Consider the following 22,158-nt stretch of genomic DNA (forward strand, 5'->3'; position numbering starts at 1 on the left):
CCTTTTCTTAAGAACTGTTGTCCTGGGTCCTCTGTCTCCACACACCTCCAGATTCAAAAAGGAACCTGCACCCTACCACTCTTTACAAGTTGATGCTCACTGAAGGTGAGAAATTAACACATTTGAATGGGACATGCAGGGAAAGTTTAAGATTGTAGACGTAGTGAGCCTGAAGAAAGAAAAAGTATTTATGCACATTTTTTTTTCTATGAAGGTGATATGTTATAGCCAACCCTTTAAAAACACATTATAAGTAAGGATGAAGTAGAAGACCCAGTCATGCATTATTGCTTTTTTTTCTTTTTTTCAATCCCTGAAACCTGTGCACTGAACAAAGGGCTGCCTCTGCCACATAAGCGGCTTTATGTGTCAGCACAGCACTAGATCCAGCCACGCTTGTGTACAACCAGTAGAACCCTCGATGGACCCAAAAACTCGCAGCAATCGGCCAACCCCTGCACAGCTGCATCTGACTGTAGTACAGTGAAATATACTGTAGAATTCCAAAATTAAATCATATGGAACCGCCAATAGGCATAAGGTTTTGTTTTTTGTTTTAAAGTTCTAAACACTTTTTTTTTACTAGTCAACGAAAACATCCTATGCCACCGTATTTTCAACTTATTAACAGATATAAAAGCAGAATGGTTCAAGATCACCTTTTGAACATTAAGTAGGAAATGCCTGCAGAAAAGTGTGACTGTCAAATATTCAAAGTGACACAGAACCACTGTATAATTTATCTGCGTCTCTCACTCCAAACACCATTATTTATCCTCTTACATGTGACACAATGTGATTAGAATAGATGGCTTTGCCAACAGCGAGGACATTTTTACAAAAGATGTGTCTGGCATCACAGGATCACAGGAAAGACTGCCTTACCCCACAGAAGACAATTGTGTTTAACAAGGACTGAAAGCAGCTTTTTTAATGCCAAACTTTGAAGAGAAAAGTGTTGAAAGAGCACAGTAATTCAGACATAACCCACAAATCTTACAACAATCGAACATCTTACCAGACTTGCTAGATATGTTCCCATGTACACTCCTATTTTGCGTGAAATCTCTGTAGAAATGTGTTAGATATAGGTTTTTTTTGCTTTACTCAGCTGTCAGCACAACCCACTGCTGGGTTCTTGGTCTGCACAGTCTGTTAAGTACATAGTCTGAGCATACATTTTTTGGATTTATTGATTTTTAGACTCAGAAGCTTGCATGAGTTCAGCTGTTTTCTGCAGTGCTGGGTCTTGCTGTGAGAAGAACAACACTTTGAAATCACGTAAACCTTCTTGCTGACTGTGCAACCTTTAGTGCTAAGTTATTTAAATGATTGATCTCATACACAGGATGCACAGTTGTTCCCAACCAAAATTAAAATACAACTATTGGATACTGGCAGGGAGGAGAAATAAGGACTTTTTGTTGATTATGTCTTTTGATGTCAATATTTGCTTTGGCTACATTTTACATGAATAGAAATTCCCAGTCTAATGCTCTGCCACCTGCCACAGTTAATCAACAACACAGCAGTGGACAGCACTAAATTCAGTCTCAAAAGAAAAGAGTCTCACCTTGACAACAAACGCATTGTCTCTAGTGTAAAAAAAGCACAGCTGCACTTCCTCCGCAGAGATGATCACATCTGTGCCCCTGCATTCTTTTGAAAAACTTCACTGTGTTTTAATTTAATGTTTGTCAACGTGGCGGGATTCAGTTCGTCAGGGCAACTAGACATCTAAAGACATTTTGCTGCTCCTCATGCTGCGTACACAGAGGCATGTGATGCACGTTCTATAACACCTTTAACAGGGTTCTTGAATACAGTTTTAGCCTTTGGTGTTCACACTGTCCATACTCCATACTAGATTATGTGCTCCATTTTCTTTTACAGTTCTATTACGATATATGAAAGACTTGGTGTCTCATAATTCTGGCCAAACACAAACCGTGATTCCTCTTTCATAATCAATTTTCAGACAGTTAAAAATCAGCACTTCCGTGAATTCATCAATACCTCACTACAAAATCCGAGACTTTGATTGGTCAAAGTTCAAATTGGTTTAACTTTTAACACGCTTTCAAGGAGTGAACATGAATGTAGAGCCCAAAAACTGACTCAAAGGCCCATCCAAATTCTGCTTTTCTCCCTACCCCTACATTCAGTCCTTCAAACGGAGAGTCATAAAAAAATAGTGTCTTAGAATTCAGATGTTACTTCCGCTCAATGATGTCATCAATAGCTGCCGCTCAGCTAGCATTAGCATGGAGCTTCCATCAGTCAAATATACATAACAACAGCGGTTTTATAACTTGCTACAACAAAAAGCCATTACTTGCATTTAAATGTAAACGTATGTACTTCAGAGCACACCCATGTGAAGAAATGCACTTTTCCTTTGTGCCACAGAGATACCCGGCTTACCACCCCGATGAAGGGTTTTGTATCCCTCCGCCTGGAGGGGTGGGATCTTAAAAAAAAAACATTTTGGACACCACTTCCACTACAAATGCCCCTACAAATGGAGGGGTACGGAGAAGGAAAGAATTTAGATTGAGCCAAAAACTTTCCTAGTGATGCATGAATGGGAGAGTTTGGAACGCGGAAGCCAGAAACACATGTTTTACACTAGTTTACATAAACTTTTAATTGGAAGTGGTCGCTTGAAAGTACATGTCAGACACCGGTGTGAATCTAGCAATAGAGTTGTATCTTCAGTTTTTACTGCTGATGGGGAATTCATGTTACATGCATGCTGACTGCTTCAGACGTGTGGCAAAAAGTTAAATAAATAGATGTTTTGTGAGCAGGTGCAAATGCTGATGATCTAGTGATTGTCAGAATGCTTGGGTAATGGTGGAGGTCTTAGTGTGGCTCAGAGGTGGTGGCACCTATTAATGGTTGATTGCTCTTGTGTTGTTGGCGTTAACGCGACCCTAGTCTCCTGGGCAGAGAAGAGAAAATAGGATGGTACATTGGAGATGGCATGTTTCCCTCAGACCCCCACCTCTGAAAAGGAAAAGTTTCTCAATTTCTCTGAATTTCTGGTCAAAGTCAGAACTTTGTTATAATTTTACAATAAAGCAAGCAAAAACATTTTTATACAAAAATACAAATTTTATAAGTGAAGATTGAGTGAAAGTGTCTTCTACCTAATCTATTGTCTAAATAAATAATATAGACGATGTACCTTAACTGTTATTAAAAAGCATAGAGCAAAGAATTGGGTAAAAGGCATCACAGAAGCGTAAAGGTTAAAATGGTAGTTCTCATTTTTAAACAACAGTCACGTTTAGCGTGATACATTATACAGCTGGACAATTATTGCTATTTGCAAATAATGTGTTTGTTTTATTTTTCCTTAAGGTGTCATGCATATGTGTTTACAGCCATTGTGTGTGAGTTATACCTTGATAGGAAAGACACTCTATAATATATTTTCCCATACAGCACAACAGCTGGATGATCTATTTATGGGTAGTTTTAATTTAGGAGACTGCACACCTTTTTCTTCTGGACAAGAGATATTAGCTATCAAATGTTTAATTAAGACGGCAAAAGAAATAAAGAGATTCCCTCCTGAGCATTCTCTGTCAAACTTCCCACTCATCAGTCCACACGTGTAATAATCAACCCCACTTTTCTCTTCAACCTCTACAACTCTTTTTCAAACTGTCACAAACAAAGGCCTTACGCAGATCACTTGCTTTTTGTGTGGCTCGGCAAGCAATCGTCCATAACCTAAAGCCTTCATTTGTTTTGATGCTCATTACCAATCTTGTAGCATTCAATCTTTTGTCAAAAGCCTGTAGTTATTTGTGCCATCAAATGGAATCAGCTCATAAATATTAATAAATCTGCTTCAGGGATTGCAGTTTAGCATATGAAACAGTTTCTTGTAAGGGCACTCTATCAATAAGCTGGCTTTTTTCACCAGCCAGCAGTTGTTGGTTGGCATGGTGAAAACATCTTTTGAACAGAACTACCACCAAAGTGGAGACGAAGGAAAGAAAAGCTTTTGCTAAAATGTAATGACAGATTATCTTAATACCAAAGAGTAGATGAATGAGACTCTAATAGAAGGTGGAAATTCAGTGTGCAAAGGTGAAGTGAAATTCAGAAACTAAAATTTCCAGTTCAAGTCCTTAGAACCCTTTTTTTATTATTATGTTCTGGATGCTGCTAGATAAAAACACTGGATTCAAAAGATTTGATAACAGATATTTTGCAAGGCTTGAATCCAACTTGTGCTGAGATGTTTGGGGGTGGCTGTGATGCAGTGGTAGGGAGTTAGACCCATGATTAGGAAATTGCAGGTTCGATCCCCGCCTTGCCCACCCCTGTGTCAAAAAGTCCCTGGGCAAGACACTAAATTGCCTCTGGTGGAAGGATGGTGCCAGTATTCAGCAGCAGAGCTGCCACCAGTGCATGAATGGGTCTGTGACTGTCAAGCGCTTTGGGCCTTCAAGGAAGGTAGAAAAGTGCTATACAAGTACCGGTATACACCATTTATAAATTGCAGCTATAGTGTGCACTTACAACAGACTATGTCAGATGTGGGCCAGAATATGTAAAGCTATGTAAAGCAACTTCCAATGAAAAGTCTAAGTATGTGCAAGTACATATTCGCTTTGGGTTTCCCCTCTCAAAACACAGACACTTCTGCATTGTAGTTTTAGACAACTGGTTTTTTGTGTTATATGGTCCAAATGCAAGCCTATTAAACTCATATTGAAAGTTAAACCAGGTTGAACTTTGACCAACCAGGGACTTAGGATGGCATTACTTTTAATTCACTAAAGTGCCAACAGTTTAAAACTGATTGGAGAAATTATTATTTTTTTCTTTTTTTTCTTTTATTTCATTTTTTTTACCAGATGGAGTTATATGACACCAAGTCTTTTATATATCAGAAGAGAGCTGGAAAAGAAAAAGCCTGCATGGAGCAAGATTGAATTGTGTCTTATTAAACTTAGAAAAAGAGGAGATGTTATTTTGTATGAGGTTGAGAAATACATTGGAGTTGTGCAGGATGTGCGACAGCTGCAAGACAGTGTTGTAGGTTTTGACAGAGGGGTTCAAGGTGGAGGTGAGACAGTGCCAAGGATCAACTTTGAGCCCCTTCTTGTTTACTGTGGTAATGGACAGACTGACAGATAAAGATGAAGTTAGACAGGAATTTTCGTGGATCGTGATGTTTGCGGATGACACTGTGATCTATAGTGAGAGCAGGAAGCAGGCAGAGTATCATCGAGAGAGGAATGAGGGTCAGCTGCAGGAAAATAAGTATCTGTGTGTAAATAAGTGGGACTCAATGGAATGGGGAGGTTTCAGGGAACATAAGTGGTGAAGGTGGAATACTTTAAAATACAGTCTAGAGCTAGTGTTGGAAAGAGGCATAGAGGCGTTGGAATGAAATAATGGATAAATGTCATTTGAAACTCTACATGTAAACATGTAATATTTGGATAATTTAATAACTGAAACAATAATCAGAAATGTGGTGTCCATACTAACAGGCATGAGATCTGACCAAGAAGAAAACAAATTGTCTCCTGGCAAATATGTGTGTGGATTTGCTGGTGCGAAAAGCCTCTAAGAAACACGATACGGTAAAAAGAAACCTGGTGGCTGTGTAGAAGTCTTTGTATGACTTTTTCTCCCTAAAAAGTTTAACCTTCTTTGAGTAAAACAAAGAAATAAATAAACTCTCATTTTAAATGCAGATATCTCTAATTTAACATATCAATGCAAAATGACTCTACTGTGGAGTATCCACTTGTGTACATGCTAATTTATTCTTGTCTAAGAAATATGCCCGTTTTTGGTAAATATAAAGTTTCAAAGTTAGTGTTGCTGAAAATCTGCATAAAAGACAAAAGAGCAAACCTACAAGGTTTATTGTTTGTGTGAATGAGAATTTTTTTCTTTTTTTTTTTTACAAAGTTTGTAAAGACGGCTAAATGAGCAACATGTAGAAAGACTCACATTGACTTCTTTTGTTGGTCTGCCACAGAAAAAAAATTTTTTTTGGTTTTTTTCTTATGTTTGATCACAAAAATCTGTGGAATCAAAACACAACTCTGTGAAAAGAATATGGTTTTCATCATGTCTGTGATTGAAGGTTCAGTTTAGCATACAGACGACTCTGTGTAACAATTATAGGCAGGAGAGTGACAGATAGTCAAACGCCACCCCCATTGTTGTAACCCGTATTTGTACAAACACAGAGATTTGAGTAAGAAGAGTCATTTTTCTTCATGTCAAGTTGTCAGGAGAAGGACAAAGACTGATCAGTTGGGCCTTGTTCGTTTTTCAAAATGCTTAAATCTTCAGGTTTTTTCTGCTTCTATGTGCATTTTTGCAAAGCATATTTGCTTTATAACTCAAAACTCAACCTCTGCATGATGAAAATCCCCCCCAAAAACAGTCCCATCAGCAAATACCTCACTGCTAATGAAACTGAGTGACAGTCGCAGACATGTGGCCATGAGGCAGACATGCTAACAGAGGCAGCTCAAGTACGAAGAGAAGGAAGGTTGATGTCAGTGTATTACCTTGAGCTCATGTGAGTTTAGTTGTATAGTCAGTTGGAATTAACACATTAGCAAAAACAGTGTTCATGTTAGCAGTGTTACAACAACTGCAACACAAATGTCTATCTTCTATTCCCACATAGTCCAATGCAGGGTCAAAGGGGATGCAGTTCTTTAGAGAGACGGTGGGGCACATGCACTGTGCAACTCAACTGCAACACAAAAGCACCAAATAAAACCATTCAAATATAGATTTTAAATAAATTAATCAAGAGATAGACCTGAGTTACATGTTTTCTTGTCCATGGACTAACTAGAATTTTGGCATTAGCTTTTTGAACAAGTTGGAGAACAGCAAGAAAAGACCACCTGACTGAAAAAAGCACATCACTGCAACTTCACCGGAAGTTTTATGAAGACAGGAGCTGCTGTTTTTATTTTATTTTATTTTTTTAGAAAAAGCATTATTTTAGCTAGCTATCTGAAACAGCACAACTCTGTTTATGTCACTTCAAATCATTGTCCGTCTTAAACTCAAGTTTGAGATTACTGGTCTCACGTATAAAGCCAAAGGGCCTGAATCAATCAGGAAGGAATGACACGACCTGTTAGAAACAAGTGTGGAAGTTCTAAAGACTCCGAGCCTTCTAATCCATTTAGACACCATAGCAGAAAGGTTTCAATAGAAAAAAACACATTTTTTTATATCCAATTATAATTTGCAACAAAAAGAAAGGAGATACTTTTAATAATAATTATAAAAAATAGCCCAAAACAATTGCAAACTAGAAAAAAAAGAGGAAGTTGTTATTACCAGTGTTGCAAAAAGCACAACCTTTTAAACAAAGAGATCAAAAGACATGCTACTTTGTTCTGCACTTCCCCAAGGGAGAAGATACATTTTTGGGAAAATGAAGTTTAGGATAAAACTTTCACATAACATTGACCAATACATTTTATCCCTGGTGTATAATATTAAAACAATTTCCTTCCATTGGCGATTACAGTCTATTTATGGTAGTCTTCCTTGTCTAAATCGTCTAACCTTTTCTCCCTATGTGCTTCCAGTCTCAAACCTCTATTTTTCATCACTTGAACCTGAGTAACCTGCTGTTCTTTCACTAAAACATTTCATTTTACAATCTCCTCCTCCAGCAGCTCCCTCAGGTGTGGAAATCTAGACGTCAAAGCCTAAATGTTTGAACACACTCTGTCATCACGGAAGATTGAGCACTTACTTGTCTTCCTCTCTCCTCTGTACTATTATTGTTTCCAGGTGAGTGGGATCAATGTGTCAATGAGCAGAAAGCGGGAGCAGCGAGTTTTGTTCATGGTGGTTATCATGGTGATCTGTTACCTGCTGTGCTGGCTGCCGTATGGTATCATGGCTTTGCTGGCCACCTTTGGGCCACCGGACCTGGTCACACCAGAAGCAAGCATCATTCCTTCAGTCCTGGCCAAGACGAGCACCGTCATCAACCCAGTCATCTATGTCTTTATGAATAAACAGGTGAGGGCTGGAAGTAGCAAGACATACTCTTACCCAGTCATGTCAGTTTACTCAAGAAAAATATTTTAAATTGGTCAAAATACATGATTTAGTTGTTTTTAAAATGATCCTTCAGGCAAAAATCTGCATTTATTCATAGGTGGGTGGCTGGTGGATGAATAAATTGATTTTTTCTTTTTAAACTATCATTTATTTCAGCTCTTAAAATGGAAAAGATAAGTTTGGATTTTCAAGAATCATGTAAACAGAATTTAGTCAAAACCACTTTGACAATGTAGGAAACGAATTAGGGACTACAGTAATTCATCAATATTTAACACGGCAAAAACAACCCCTCTAGAAATAGGTAAAAAAAAATCTGAAAAAAAAAAAAAATCTCTAAACAAGGAAAAAAAAAAGAAAAAAAATCTGCCAAAAATAGTCTTACTAAGAATTCTTATTTAAAAAATGTCTAGTCTAATCACCTACGCTTGCTTTCTTTTCTTATTTTTTTTTCTTACTATTGAAATATTTCCTTGATAAGGTTAATTTCTTTAAAAAGCAGTGGAGTGGTAGTGGAATGGACTCCAGCGTCTGTATCACTGCTATTCCACAAACATGCATTTCTCGATCAATTTAGACCAAAAGTTAGCACCTCTAAACACGTATTGCAAATTTTCTACATTTTTTACCTGTGATATGGCCGTCAAATCCTGTGGGTCCGGGCCTTAAAATCAAATGTCTCAGTTCATTTCTAAATGGAATTTTGGTGTTGTTTACTTTTGTGTGAATTCCCACAAGAATGATGATATAACAGCAGAGACAAAGTAAGAAAACAGCACAAGCCTAAAAATCCTTGAAGAACAAAAAGATAGATAAACATAATGTGGAGAGGAAACCCATTATTGACACAGAAACATGAGAGCTAGGGGGGCTTGTAGGTTTTATCTTCATGCTTCTTTTTATTTCCTGGTCTGACTTTGTTTACCACCACCAGTCAGTCTTACAGTTCCAGGAAGGATTTTTTCACACACTTGGTTTCGGTTAAATCTTTGGTTTTTCCTGAAATGTGCAGTGAAAGAAAACCAAACCAGACGAAGGATTGGGTATTATTAGATTTGCTCGTCTATTGAGACCAAGTCCACAGGTCCAAGTGAAACCAACTTAAGACACTTTATCTGTGCCTTATAAAAAATAACTTGTTGAGGAAAGTTTTTTACAAGTGAAGCAATAAGCAAGAGTGCACCTGTACAAGTAAAGAGGTGTCCTTCCTTTTCATCTCCTGTCATTTCGGTGCATCTCAGGTCACGAGGAAAAACTATTCAAGCCAATTTTGTTGTCACTGAACCTGAGGCTTTGGTGTGACTTTCCATGGTTCCCGGCTGATAATTGAATTCACACCATGCCTCAGAAATCAATCAAACACCTAAGACTGAACAGTCTGGAAGTTAATAACTTTAAGTGAGGGCTCTTACTAAAACGTTCCAGTAACAGCTGACTCAGAACTGCTGTTTTATCTACTCTTTAACTCCAACTCAGTTCATGTCACCTTTGAGGACAATGATAAAAATCTACTGTAAAAAAAAACGTGCTTTGCGATTATGTGTGATTTTGTGTGTAGATTAATTGGGTCAATATCATGTTCATGAACACAGATGACAACACAGAGAAAAAGTAATTTTTTTTTTGCAGTCAAACCAAATTATGAAAAAGAATTTGACCTTATTTTCTGATCCATAAAGCACACCTATAAGCCATATAAATAAATAAATATATATATATATTTTTCAAAACAGTTTATTATTATCCCATTCGTCTATTTTTTTCTTTTTTATTATTATTTAGGATAAAACCTAACCTTGTTTGAAATGTATAACGTGGCTAACAAAAAGTGGTGTTGGACTTCGTTATTTATTTTTTATTTTTTTGCATGTTGCAAATAAAGGTTAAATGTTATTTTAAATCCCTAGCATGGCTAACTTTAATGGTTTTCTGTAATATGTTTTTCTTATATATTACACCCAATGAGTGAATGAGTAATGGATAGACATTAGCTGCGTTTCCATTACACATATGTGTAAAACTTACAAAATTCTAGAAATGTTGAAAAAACACTATTACACCTTTTCCAATCAAATTTATGCCATGGCACTAGAACTCATCATCATCTATCAATGGAGACACCGATCTTAAGCTATGTGGGAGCGGCTATGGATGAAGCAATTTGGGGAAATTCTGGTTGGTGATTTTACAGAGGACTCGTGGATCCAACAATTCCACATGACACACTCAACTTTGGATGAGCTGTGTCACCCTGTGGGACCTTTTGTGGCTCACATGACTCATTCAATTAAAGAAGTGTTTCTATTGTAGTTCTGTGAAATAGGCCAATTTTGATCAAATTTGGATAAAAACCACCTCCTCCCTTTTTGTTTTAATTGTCATGTTTTCATTAGGCTAATTTATTATTGGAAATCCAATTTGTGCAATTCCATAGTCAATGGAAACGCAGCTAATGTAAGCACTGAGTGTCTAGAAAAGCCCAGAAAAAATCATTATTATTACTACCATTATTATTTTAAAAAAAAAACAGGCCATTCATTGATGCCTTTTATACTTGAGCGTCCTATAGAAGATATGGTACACATCTTTGGATTTTTTTTTTTTTTTTTACTTAAAGCTTTATCAATGTTTATGCATAGGTTTAAGTCATTTGAGCTTAAAATAACATTTCTTTTTATGTTTTGACATTGAAACATTCTCAATATAATGCCCGATCACATTCACGTGGAGTCTGCAAATCAACATTTTGTGCCACAGAAACTGGATAGTAAAAACGAAACAGAGAAATAGGAGGGAAAAACAAGCCAAGAAGCACTGTTTTGCCATCTAAAACGAAGTTAGCTAAAAAAAAGTTAGTTTCCGAAGCTCCTCTGTTGTGGAGGAACAAACAAAAGTACACATGTGTCACAAGTGGAAGGACCCAGACACATTCTTTGGCTCTCGGCGACAGTGCTGGCCCTGCTTACGCCTTTTGTAGCTGAAAGGCCAGCGAGACAGGAGACAGGATGAAAGCTAAAAAGCAGACAAGCTAGGGAAATGAACTTCAACATCAGACATGTTTTTATCAGTAATTCCTCGCATCATGGCTCTGGCGGTACACATGTGAAGAGCCGCATCTGATTATAAACCAGCTCTGCATACATTTTGAATGAACTGATTCAGGAATAAGGGACCCTCAGTCTTTGAAACCGAATAATTAACCACCGCAGACCTCAAACCCAGTGTCTTGTTTACTATGCATTTCTTTTTTTTTTGCTTGTTTTTGTTATTAAATTAATTCCACCAACCGAAAAGGAGGGTGGAAAAAAGCGAGTTTTGTTTAATCATTCTGCTGGAGTTTTATTTATGAAGCACTTTCAGGTTCAGCCAAGATGGAGTTTGGAGCTGAAAACAATGGCTGAAATGCATCCAAGATTCTTCTTTCTGAAAATTAGATAATTCTTGTCCAGCAAAAAGTCTTTGTTGAATATAAATTAGATGTTCTGATCCAGAGAGCAAAAAGTGTATAATGACTAACTAAAGTGAGTCTCTATCTGCTCTAATGTGCACCATTATTATGACTGATTAGATTAAAATAATCTTTTTAACATACTTTAGTTTGTAAGAGAAATAAATATACTTGTTATTTAAATATACTTAAACTACTGTATACATGAAATTCTCACATTTGGTTAATTTTCTTTTTTTACTTGATTGTTTACTGGTTAATTGGTGTGGATTAAGTAAAATATGGACTTCTTTTATGAATTTCCCTCACTTTATATAATCAAAAGTGCAGCAAAATCCTATTTATTTTTAAGTATTTGCACCGTTTGATGAACTCGATGGCGTCATGAATAAAACCATTTGGAACAAACTTCAACATTTATTGCTGGACAATTTTATTAATATGATTTGATTAGCTAAATTTAGTTAACTGACTTTTTGTTTGGGGATTTCCCCAAACTGGGCTGGTTATGTTACACATGCCTCAATTAGCTTTTATGAATACTATGCTTCCCTTTCCACTTGTGGTGCGCAAATTTATAATAAAATATGATCTTTACCATCATTACTAAATCGTTAAAGTTATTTTATTGTCGTTACATTTCAAATAAAGGCAGCATTAGCAACGTTGTTGGTAAGAATGAGTGTTTTGGTTTTATTAATAGTGTTTTAGATAAACTCTGGTCATGTGAGTGTGATGAAAATGTCTCCAAAATCTAATAAATGTGGTTAAAACAGGGGATATTTTAGCTTACTAGTCGTGAACTGGCTTTTTGTTTGTTGTATAAGGGGGTACACACTGAATGAAAAAATACAGTTATTGATCATAGACGCAGATGGAGCTAAACAATTTTTCTGTAATACTATAAAAGTGGGAGGACAGAACTGAAGGACAGGAATGAACTGGAGTCTTTTATGTTAAAAAAAATCAACAGAAGTTAACAGAGCTTTAAAGATATGGCTGAAAAGGTGTTGGGAGAGTTATTTTACCAAAATGCGTCACAGATTTACCACTGAGATCTTATGAAGCTGTTTTATCACGAATAAACAAAAGAAGCAGGCATCTCTTGCTGTTTATCAGCTTGCCTGTTTCTTTATGAACTTTTATGTCAGCAATGACATTGCTGTTTACTTATTTTATATTTTTTTACCAAGGTATTTGAAGTTACCAAGATATGTAGTCGTTCTTCATAAGGAGCAATGAAGCTTATTAGTTTGCAACGCATGTCCAGGCAGCCCCAGAGAGTTTTGATAAAAGTTCACAAAGTCAGAAAATATAGACCGGAGTGAAATTTTTATGCAGCAAACTTTATCAGTTGATGGAAAGTATCAACCATCAAAAAAACATAATTATTGCTCCGGTTTTTTTTTATTTTTATTGCTCATTGTTATAAAGTGGTCATCTTATGTTCTGATACTATTATTAATAGAAGATATTAAAAGATAATATTTAAAATTATGGAAGTGCATTGTATTAAATAAAATCATAAAAACAGGTGTTTTTCATTCATTTTTTTCTGTATTCAGTTAAAAGTCACTGTATTGGTAAATATAACTAACACTTCACTAACATTATGCAATGTCTGTAGATAAAGTAATTAAGAGGAACAAAACTGATACTGTGGTGAGCAAATATACAAAACAGACACAAATCTATGAGGCAGAGACATTGTGGATTTTCAACTTTTCATATAAGCTTGTCTAATACCTTTCATAAGCAGAAGGGGTTAGTGCCCAACCTGTTTGTAGTTCTATGCTTTTTTTAGTTCTTAAAAAAAGCACAAAAAAACGTAGAAAATTCTTACACTTTTTTTTTTTTTTTTTAAATTGGAACAAAAATAGCTTTAAAAAAACAGAATACTTTACGTTTCCATACCAAAAACCAATGGCATATTTAAATAATTAGTAATCATGACTTGTGGTGACATATGAAGTGAGTATGGATAAGTTGATCAAACATGTGTATACAACTGTGTTTATTTATAGGATTTGAGATTATCCTGAACAAAAGGAATTATTGAAGTTTTTAATTAAAATGTAAATACATTGTTGCTCCAAATATACAAATTCTTTAAAAAAATGATTCAACCTATTTCTATTTGTCATTTTGGTCAAAAAGTTATCTTTTCAAAATTCCACCTTTGCTTTGGTCTTCTCCTCTGCCTTTTCCATTGACTTTCTAAAGCAAATCTCTTTGTACATAATACATTTAGACTCAGGTTTAAGGTTTTTTTTTTCTTTCATTTTGAAACACACTTCATCCTGCTGCAAGAAAAAAAACAACTGAAGATAACCAAGATTGTCCCACTGGAGCGCACAGATAAACCCCCTTTTCTGAATGTAATCTTTGAAATCTCGTTCTGGTTTAAGTGAAGCACAAAATGCTGTGTAAGGTCTGGAAAATATTCCCCTCAGAGTCAGTCAGAGGGATTTTATGTACTGTACAGAAAATTATGAACACTGCTGTATATTGGGAAGTAAATCTTATCTTTTTTCTTTTCTTTTTCCAAAGCCATTCAAGGGTAATATTTTGGTCTGAAGAGTAAACTTTCTTCACAGAGTTATTATTAAGTTAATTTGTTGTGGAGTATGCCCTCCACGGCCACCTCAACTAACTGACCTCACAGAGTCGCTTTATCCAACAAATCATACACCTGGCTGCATCTTGAAAGAGAGGAAAAAAAAGGGGACACCAAATGTCCTGTATGTCATTTTCAGTCTTCAATTCCTCCCAGCCCGTTACTATGGAAACTATGAGTTGAGGCGAGTTGAAGACTAAAAATGCTGTACAGATACAAGTAGCAGCTGGTGTGAAGTTGTCTCTGCAAGGAGCGCCGACTGCCAGGATGTCTGAGGACGTCTCACAATGAGAGGATTATGGGTAAGTTTTCACAACTTTGTCTGTAAATACAATTCTCTTTGCGTTGACTGGTTAAAGTTAAGACTCTAAAATAAAGAATAAAGCGTTTTTACATTTTGATAGTATAAAGCGGTCCCCTGCTGACACTGGCACATGACTTCACAGATAGAAGAGGCTTGGTGCAAAATGTCAGAGTGGTGCAAATCTCGTAAACCTTGCTCCAGAGTTTTTCCAGCTGTATTCTGATATATGAAAGACTTAGTGGCATGTAATTCTGGCAAGACACACACTAAAATAATTAATTTCTCCTTCATCATCAATTATGAAACAATTAGCACTTCATTGAATTAAAGGGGCCTTCATCCATACATCACTGCCAAATCTGAGTCCCTGATTGTTACAAGGCACATTCAGTTGCTTCATGTTTTGTACAAAGAGCTCAAGAAAGGTTGTAGAAATTTGCCCAGTGACGAGCATTTTTGCTGGGTCCACACCGGACGCGGAAGCAGTGTGCGGGCGGAGCCGCACGGTAACCTCCATTTCACAACGGACACGTATTTTTCCGCGATGGTCGACAGGAGCTTCTGCTCAGCTGTGGTTGTTTAGAGCTTTTTTTGCCATCATCAGACCCCCCCTCTATAGTTGTGTGTATGTGTGTGTCTCAGTGTCTGTGTTTTGTGGGTTTGTGTGTTTATATTCATCTCTACAGTCTGTTAAATACAAAAACATGATCGGATTTGTAAATCGCAGTATTTTATTGTGAAAAATCAGTTATATTTTGAAATCTCACGTGTCTTGGCGTAACTTCCTGCTAGGAAACGTGGATTACTTGCGGCTTAGACAAAAAAAAAAAAAAAACAGATGCCAAAATGATCGCTGCATGGTGTGAGTCGCCCGCGGAGAACCACGGCGCTCCGTGTCTGGTGTGAACCACACCACAGGTTAACAAGAGTCCCAAAAGGAAGCGCTCCATTCCACGCCGTTTTGCAGGGCTTCCGCGTCCAGTGTGAACCAGATTTTACATAGACGTTTCATTGGAAGTGGTTCTTGAACTCGCGTTGCAGAGGCCGTTTGAACGTAGCATGACATTTATTGATGAAATTCAACATGAAACCATGAGAGTATGAATGTTGACATGTCCTGAAAAAAATGACATAATTTCTTTTATCATCACAGTCATTATGAAGCAAATTACTTTTTTTCTGATGAATTCAATTTTTTTTTTTAGAAAATTCTGTGCTCTTTGCCTAAATTTCCCTTTTAGAATGATTTTGTACAAGTTGAATTTGAGTTGAAATGTCTCACTTAAAATTGTATTCAGCATAAAATATGTGTCTCTCATTTTTGAACATTTGTTTTGTTTGAAGATTGTTAAGGTATGATCATGAGAAAGTTGACCAGGAAGTGTAAGAGGTAAACACATGCAGAGGTGTCAATGCTTAAGGGTTTCAAATGCTGTCATTGTTTTGTACTCAAACGTGTTTAACTCAATTATTAGTTAATTCTTGAAGCTTGTAAAATGAAAACTCGTTAACACTTGCAATTGACCTTTAATGTTTTTCATTGTGGTTATTAGATCATTTATAATCACTTCTTGTAGACTAAAGGATTAAAATGATCTATGAGGATGATATTTTAAGTCAATTATTGTTGCTTTTATTCAGCTCCAAAATAGATCAATGCAAAATAATGTTAAAAAAAAAAAAAAAAAACATGAGAAGTGTTTAAACAAAACCACTTCATTTTTTATAAGTGCACACAAGACATGTAAACAGCAGAAAGTAAATGTAAATTTTCTGTACCTTTTTCTTTATAAATATTTTTCTAAATAGTTCATGAAAACTTAATTTAATTTACATTCCTTTACCTAAATTTTAATTCTAGTATTGCGGAATATTAAAATACACGATAGTGTTATCATATTATATATAACAATGAATGAGTTCTTTAATTTCCAAGAACAGCTTAGATTTGAGTCCAAGAAATGATTATTATGCTAAAGAATTTCTATTTTAACAGTTTTTCCAAATTCTTATTTGGTTTAAAATTAAAAATTAAAACGTTTTTCTTAATTATTAGACGTCTGCCTGTTTAATGGTTACCTGATTTCCACCATTACTTTTTTAACATTTTACCAAACTATGTAAACCAATTTTCTGCTGTTTTTGCACACTAAAAACAGGCATCTTAGAAGTAAGGTAGAAATTCAGAAAATTTGATGGACATTCTTTAAATAGGCAGAAACATTTGCCAATTGGCTACAGGAATGGTCTTACCAAGAATTCTTATTTTAGATTCAAGTCACTAAGATATGTTTTCTTAAACTGAGATCATTTCACCAATGAAAACCTTTTTCAATTTTTCTTTCTAGACAAAAATAAATCATTATTTCCTGAAACGAGGTTCTTTTTTCTGTCTTAAGAATTGTTTTTTTTACTGCAACACAAGGAACGTCTGTAAATGTTCCAACATAAACCTGAAGTTGATGCTTAGGTTTAAAATACATCATAAAAGGGAAGATGGCCTTTCAAAATAAGCTACCTACGGACTGTAACTCTCTGCAAAAACAATTCAAAGCTTGTAACTTTGCCACAGTTTGATAATATTTTGAAGGACCTCGAAATGAAATCACTGACCTGTAGTTGTTTTCAATTCATTATTTAATTTTGATTCTGTTTTATTTATTCATATGTATTTATTAGGCTATTTTAAGTTTAAAGTGTGTAACTTTTGCCTCTAGACCGGGACTCCCTTGAAAAACAGATCAGTGGATCTTGAATTAATTAAACACCTAATTTTAAGAACAATGTAAAGAGTAAAAAGTAGGCAAAACATGGATAAAAGATCCAGAAATGTGACAGTCCATAAACGATCTGCTGCCACAATGTCTCTGTGACATTTTGGTATGAATTCAGGGCATGCAACATTCAAGCTTCATTTTGTAGCATTAGTGCTGTCAGGTTTGCCTTTTTTTTTTGTTTACATGCTTATTTACAGCTACATGAGCAAACGCTGCAACTTTCATCCTTTTAAAGAAAGTTAAAACTAAATGCAGAAGGAAAAAAAACTGAATCTTCTTGTTTGCACCAAAAAAGTATGAAACTCAGCAGAAGCTTACACTGTCTCAAACAAGCCAAAAATGATAAATTATCCTGTCACGAGCTGCAGTTGCATCAGTCCTAAAGATTATAGCTAAACATTGGTAAAGTCATAATTAAACAATTGTAAACAGACTGTTTATGCAGATTCAAAGTCTTTACTGTGGTGACTTATCAAGATATTTGCTCAGGGGCTGGGATTCCCTCTAATCTGCTCCACTGCTGCTTAAATATTTAATTCCAAAATGTGTTAACTGGAGTTTTTATTCATGAGAAACTCAAAGAATAGATGAACCTCTGAAGGACCATCTGCTTTGTCTCCTGGTATACCAGAAATGTAACTTTTACTGAAGCCTCTTTACTCTTTTTTAATGACAACACTGGAGACAAATGTTATGTTCCCTCATCACTTTGACATTTTAAATCTTTTATCATCAGGCATGAAGCACTTGCCATACTGTATTATATTTTAATTCCATGGATGAGCACAAACTGACAGATTATTCCTTATATTTGACTGTAAAGGCATCTAGAAAAAAATGTTCGCTGAAAAATATCTGATACTCACAGTATCTGCTTGTTTAGCTTTGTAGCCACAATTTACATTATTTTGATACAACTCTTTGCTAAAAAATGTTTAGTTTTTTTACTCTTGTCTTTTACAAAAACTCCAAAAGTGACCAGAACTGTTATTTGAGTTTAAATGGATCCACATATTTCAACTGCAACTTATTTTTGCAGTAAAAAACTGTATAAGATAGAAAACTGTTTTATATAAATTCTTTATCAGGCTAAAAAAAGAGAACAGAAAACCTACTTTACACAGCATTTATACGTATTTTAAAGTTGAGAGTTTTATAAACACCTTCATAAAGTTAATATTTTAAACAAGTTAAGGTGTAAAGCACATCTAAAAGCTACAACTGATTAAAAAATAAAAATATCTATAAGAACATAAATTAGGTGAAATATGGAATCAATACACATTTATAGATTTTTAAAACATGCTCCAAAGATTAAATTCTCATGCCCTCATTTGCTGTGGTAACAGGCTAACTCTCGCCACATTTTTCACTCAAAGATAACTTTGTAGTGGTCCTCATGAGTCATATGTCATCAGAGAACACTTATAAACAGATGAATACCAAAACAGTTGAGTCATATTTAGACACGTCATCACGGTGTAGGTCAAATTTGATTAGGCTGCAGCTCCAGATTCACCTTTTCTAATTATCCCCAATCATTTTAACTGGTATTTATCTGAATCCAATGTGTCACGTCAATAAGAATCTATTCTCTTCTGATCTAAGTTATCTGCAGTAGGAATGGCTAGAAAAAAAGTGTGATTCATTTTAATAAATTAGTTTGGATTGCACCCGTCTCAGTCTGACCTTATGGGTAGATATGGGGTGCCTGAGTGTGAAAAATGGGCAAACCTTTATGGTTGGCCCACGGGAAGTTGTAAACTGCAAGATGATCCCTTATAATGTAAATACAGATTATTCTCTACAACCATGCTGTAGGCAGTAGGTCGTAGTGAACCCTTAAAGGGGGATAATGGGTGAAGTAATGTAGATCCAGGTACATCATACAGATTTTGAATTCTTTCAGATCCCCCAAATGCTGCTCAGTGGAGCAGTTCAAGCGCTCGCTATTTATGCACAGTCTGTCTGTGAGTTAATCAGAATGTGGTTTGGTGTTTGCATCGTACAACAGCATCACCTGTACTTCATTAAGTGTGTGCAGCTTGTATTATTTTTATAAATACTCCATGATACACTCACTACATGCATGAAAATCATACGTTCCATTTTCATGACGTCCCTTAAAGGAACTGCAAGACACTCCAGGGCTTATCTTAAGATGCAGCTACTCATATCTACGACCCTCTATAGACCACCCAAAAACTGGCCCATACAGAGGCATGTTACTAATGCATAAACGCTCCTAACATCCCAACGGTACCTTTATTAGTAAAATTAAGCATTTTATTTTTTAAATTAAAAATATCACAATTTCTTTGTCCTGTTTTCTTTGATCTCGTCAATATTTAAGTGTGATTTGCTGAGTTACAGTATATTCGGTTAAATGCCCTTTTTGGCTTCAGTATCTCTGTAATATTAAACATTTCTTGATTCAATTTCCTTACAGGGAATCATTTTAGCCCAGTTGCACTTTCCATCACAAATGTCAGAGTTTGCAGAAAAATCTACAAAATTGATTTGCTTGCTCACTTCAGTGTCAGGAAATGATTGACTTTTAATCCAAATTGTGCCATCTGTGCTGATCTGAGAGGAGAAGAAAGTGCCAGGAAACTCCGAGAAGTCAGATGCTTGTCATTCTTCTGTCTGGACTGAGTGATACTCTACAACAGTTGTGGCCTATAAAGCGCCATCATTAAATCTATTCATTTGGACCTCCTTAAATAAAGTATGATGCCCAAATGGAGTTGGCGATGACAGATTCTATCACGTCAAAATAACATCAAGATCCATGAGATTGGCATCCTAGGTGTTTGTGTGCAAGCATATAGAAACAAAGCTATTTTTGATCCAAGCGTCTTTAAAAATTAAAGAAGCTCTCTATTGTCTGACAGATCAGAGAGCATTATCTGAACCTGAAAAGGATTTCTGAGACAAGTCATCAGTAACCCCTATCACTCCGAGACTTTCTGTCAGCTCTTCTCCTTCCACACGCCTGTCATGCATCATCTATTCATCTGTCATCGCCTTCACCTTTCTGACCACAGCCTTGAAGTGTCTGTATGTTAACGAACTTCATCCTCTCCCCTTTGCCTGCTGTCTTCACCACAGTCCCTTCTTTGTTTCTCGCCCGTCTTCAGCGAGGTGTTTGAACATGCTGAGGGCAGCGGGGACTCTCGGCAGCTCCCCCCCATAGCCTTCACTCTTAGATATAGATTATAGAGAAACTGACAAAAGGAATGTTGTTTGCATGGGCAGTGCATGTGGAAGTTTTGGTCATATCCTCGGGGTCTTCCTCCTATTCTCTCTGTCTCTGCATCTCACAGCAAGCTTTTGACAGACAGTGCTGCACTAAAGTTCAAATGCCTGCAAATTTCTTGTGTCTTTATGGTGTGGTCAAAAGTGGATCAGGTAAATTTCGTGCACAATTACTTAAGTCATACAACAGCATCAAATTGAAAGTTTGCACCTTAAAAGTTTTTTCTTTGTTTTTTATTGATGGTGCAAATTTTGAACAGGTAAATCCACAAAATTCACAAGTCAATATGTCTCCGAAGGAATTGTGAGATGTATGCCTGATGAAAAATCCTTGTAAATTGTAATAAAGAGGAGGTCTTTTCTTATTCCACTGTTAGGATGGACTACATTAGACTAGACTAGAACAAAAGGCCACAAAGGGAAATCAGCCCAACGAGATCAGACAGGCGACAGAAACGCTCACATGCAGTTCAAGGTTGCCGTCAAGGTTATTGCACAATTGATACATGACTTTTTGGGTTTTTTTGTGCGCAATTTTTTAGGTTATCAGACAATTATTACAAGTAATTTTATCTCAAACAGTGAAACAATTTTATAAAGTGAAACTGAAACCAGAACCCCAGATTTCGTATCAAACAATCAAATGCACAGAAGAAGGTTTTTCAATATCACTCAAAACCAACGCACAAATCAACAATTGCCAAATGTTTATATATATATATATATAATGGGGGGTAGCTGCACCCCCAGTAAAAGTCTTTGTCTTCCTTCCCCTTCCCAATTTTTGAGTCAATATTAGTCTCATTATTGACAAAGATTAAGAAATTGTCAGCACAAGCTTGCTTATTCATTGCAAAGAATAACAGAATCAACATTTTTAAATTAAATAAAAACAATAATAATGATTAAACTTTTAGAAATATGTTTTTTTCATCTGGCCTTCCATTCTGCTGTTCTCATTTACTACCCTTCATGCCCCCCATGTTCTAGCTCAGCCCCTGCTCTATCCTGTAACATTCCAGATTGAACACTATAAATACATCAGTCTATGAGAAATACATGTAATATGGTTCAATTGTTTGTTCTGTTTTAGTGATGTTAGTCAACTTTTTGTTTTATTCCAAAAGACTTATTTGTATTGTTATAAAAACCAAAGCTCTTAAAATGGTGAAGAATCTTTAGCTCCTCTTTTGTTGCTCAGTGTGATTGTGGTACAGCTGAAATACTCTCTAGTCCTGCTGATGTAACCAGGTCCTGTCATGGTTTACCATGCACCCGTGAGAAAATGTAGTAGACTATAAGTATACATGAAACACTAAAGGTATACTAAGTATACTACGTTTACTCAAGAGTGTGTTGTTTCCGTGTCCACACAAACAGGATCTCAGAAAAACAGAGCCAAGTATGGTCTTATTATTTGTTCCATGTTGGCCTCTGGGTCTAAATGTCTCAAATGTGCATGGAATTTAATGCTAAAACAATTCTTCTGAATATATTGTGAGAATTTCCACCTGTGACTAGACTCTTCTATTATTTAGAATCTTCCTGTCTGTCTATCAATGTGATGAGATGTCCAGAGTCGAGCTGGGAACAGGAGCTTCTACTTTACGAGGAAGGCGGTGTAATAATTTAGGGAAAATATGCATGAAATCAGAATCCTGAAACG

At 36.0% G+C, this 22,158-nt stretch overlaps 1 protein-coding gene across 1 annotated transcript in view; it reads left to right on the forward strand.

Moving 5' to 3' along the window:
* LOC112147697 (vertebrate ancient opsin) overlaps positions 1–22,158 on the forward strand; it is a 79,370-nt gene that overhangs the window by 52,382 nt on the left and 4,830 nt on the right. The window contains exon 3 of the mRNA XM_024274251.2: positions 7,813–8,046. Within this exon, the coding sequence (XP_024130019.1) occupies positions 7,813–8,046 (234 nt within the window). The remainder of the gene's footprint in view (positions 1–7,812; positions 8,047–22,158) is intronic.

Source organism: Oryzias melastigma, linkage group LG17, assembly GCF_002922805.2.
Source record: "Oryzias melastigma strain HK-1 linkage group LG17, ASM292280v2, whole genome shotgun sequence".
Lineage (NCBI taxonomy): Eukaryota > Metazoa > Chordata > Actinopteri > Beloniformes > Adrianichthyidae > Oryzias > Oryzias melastigma.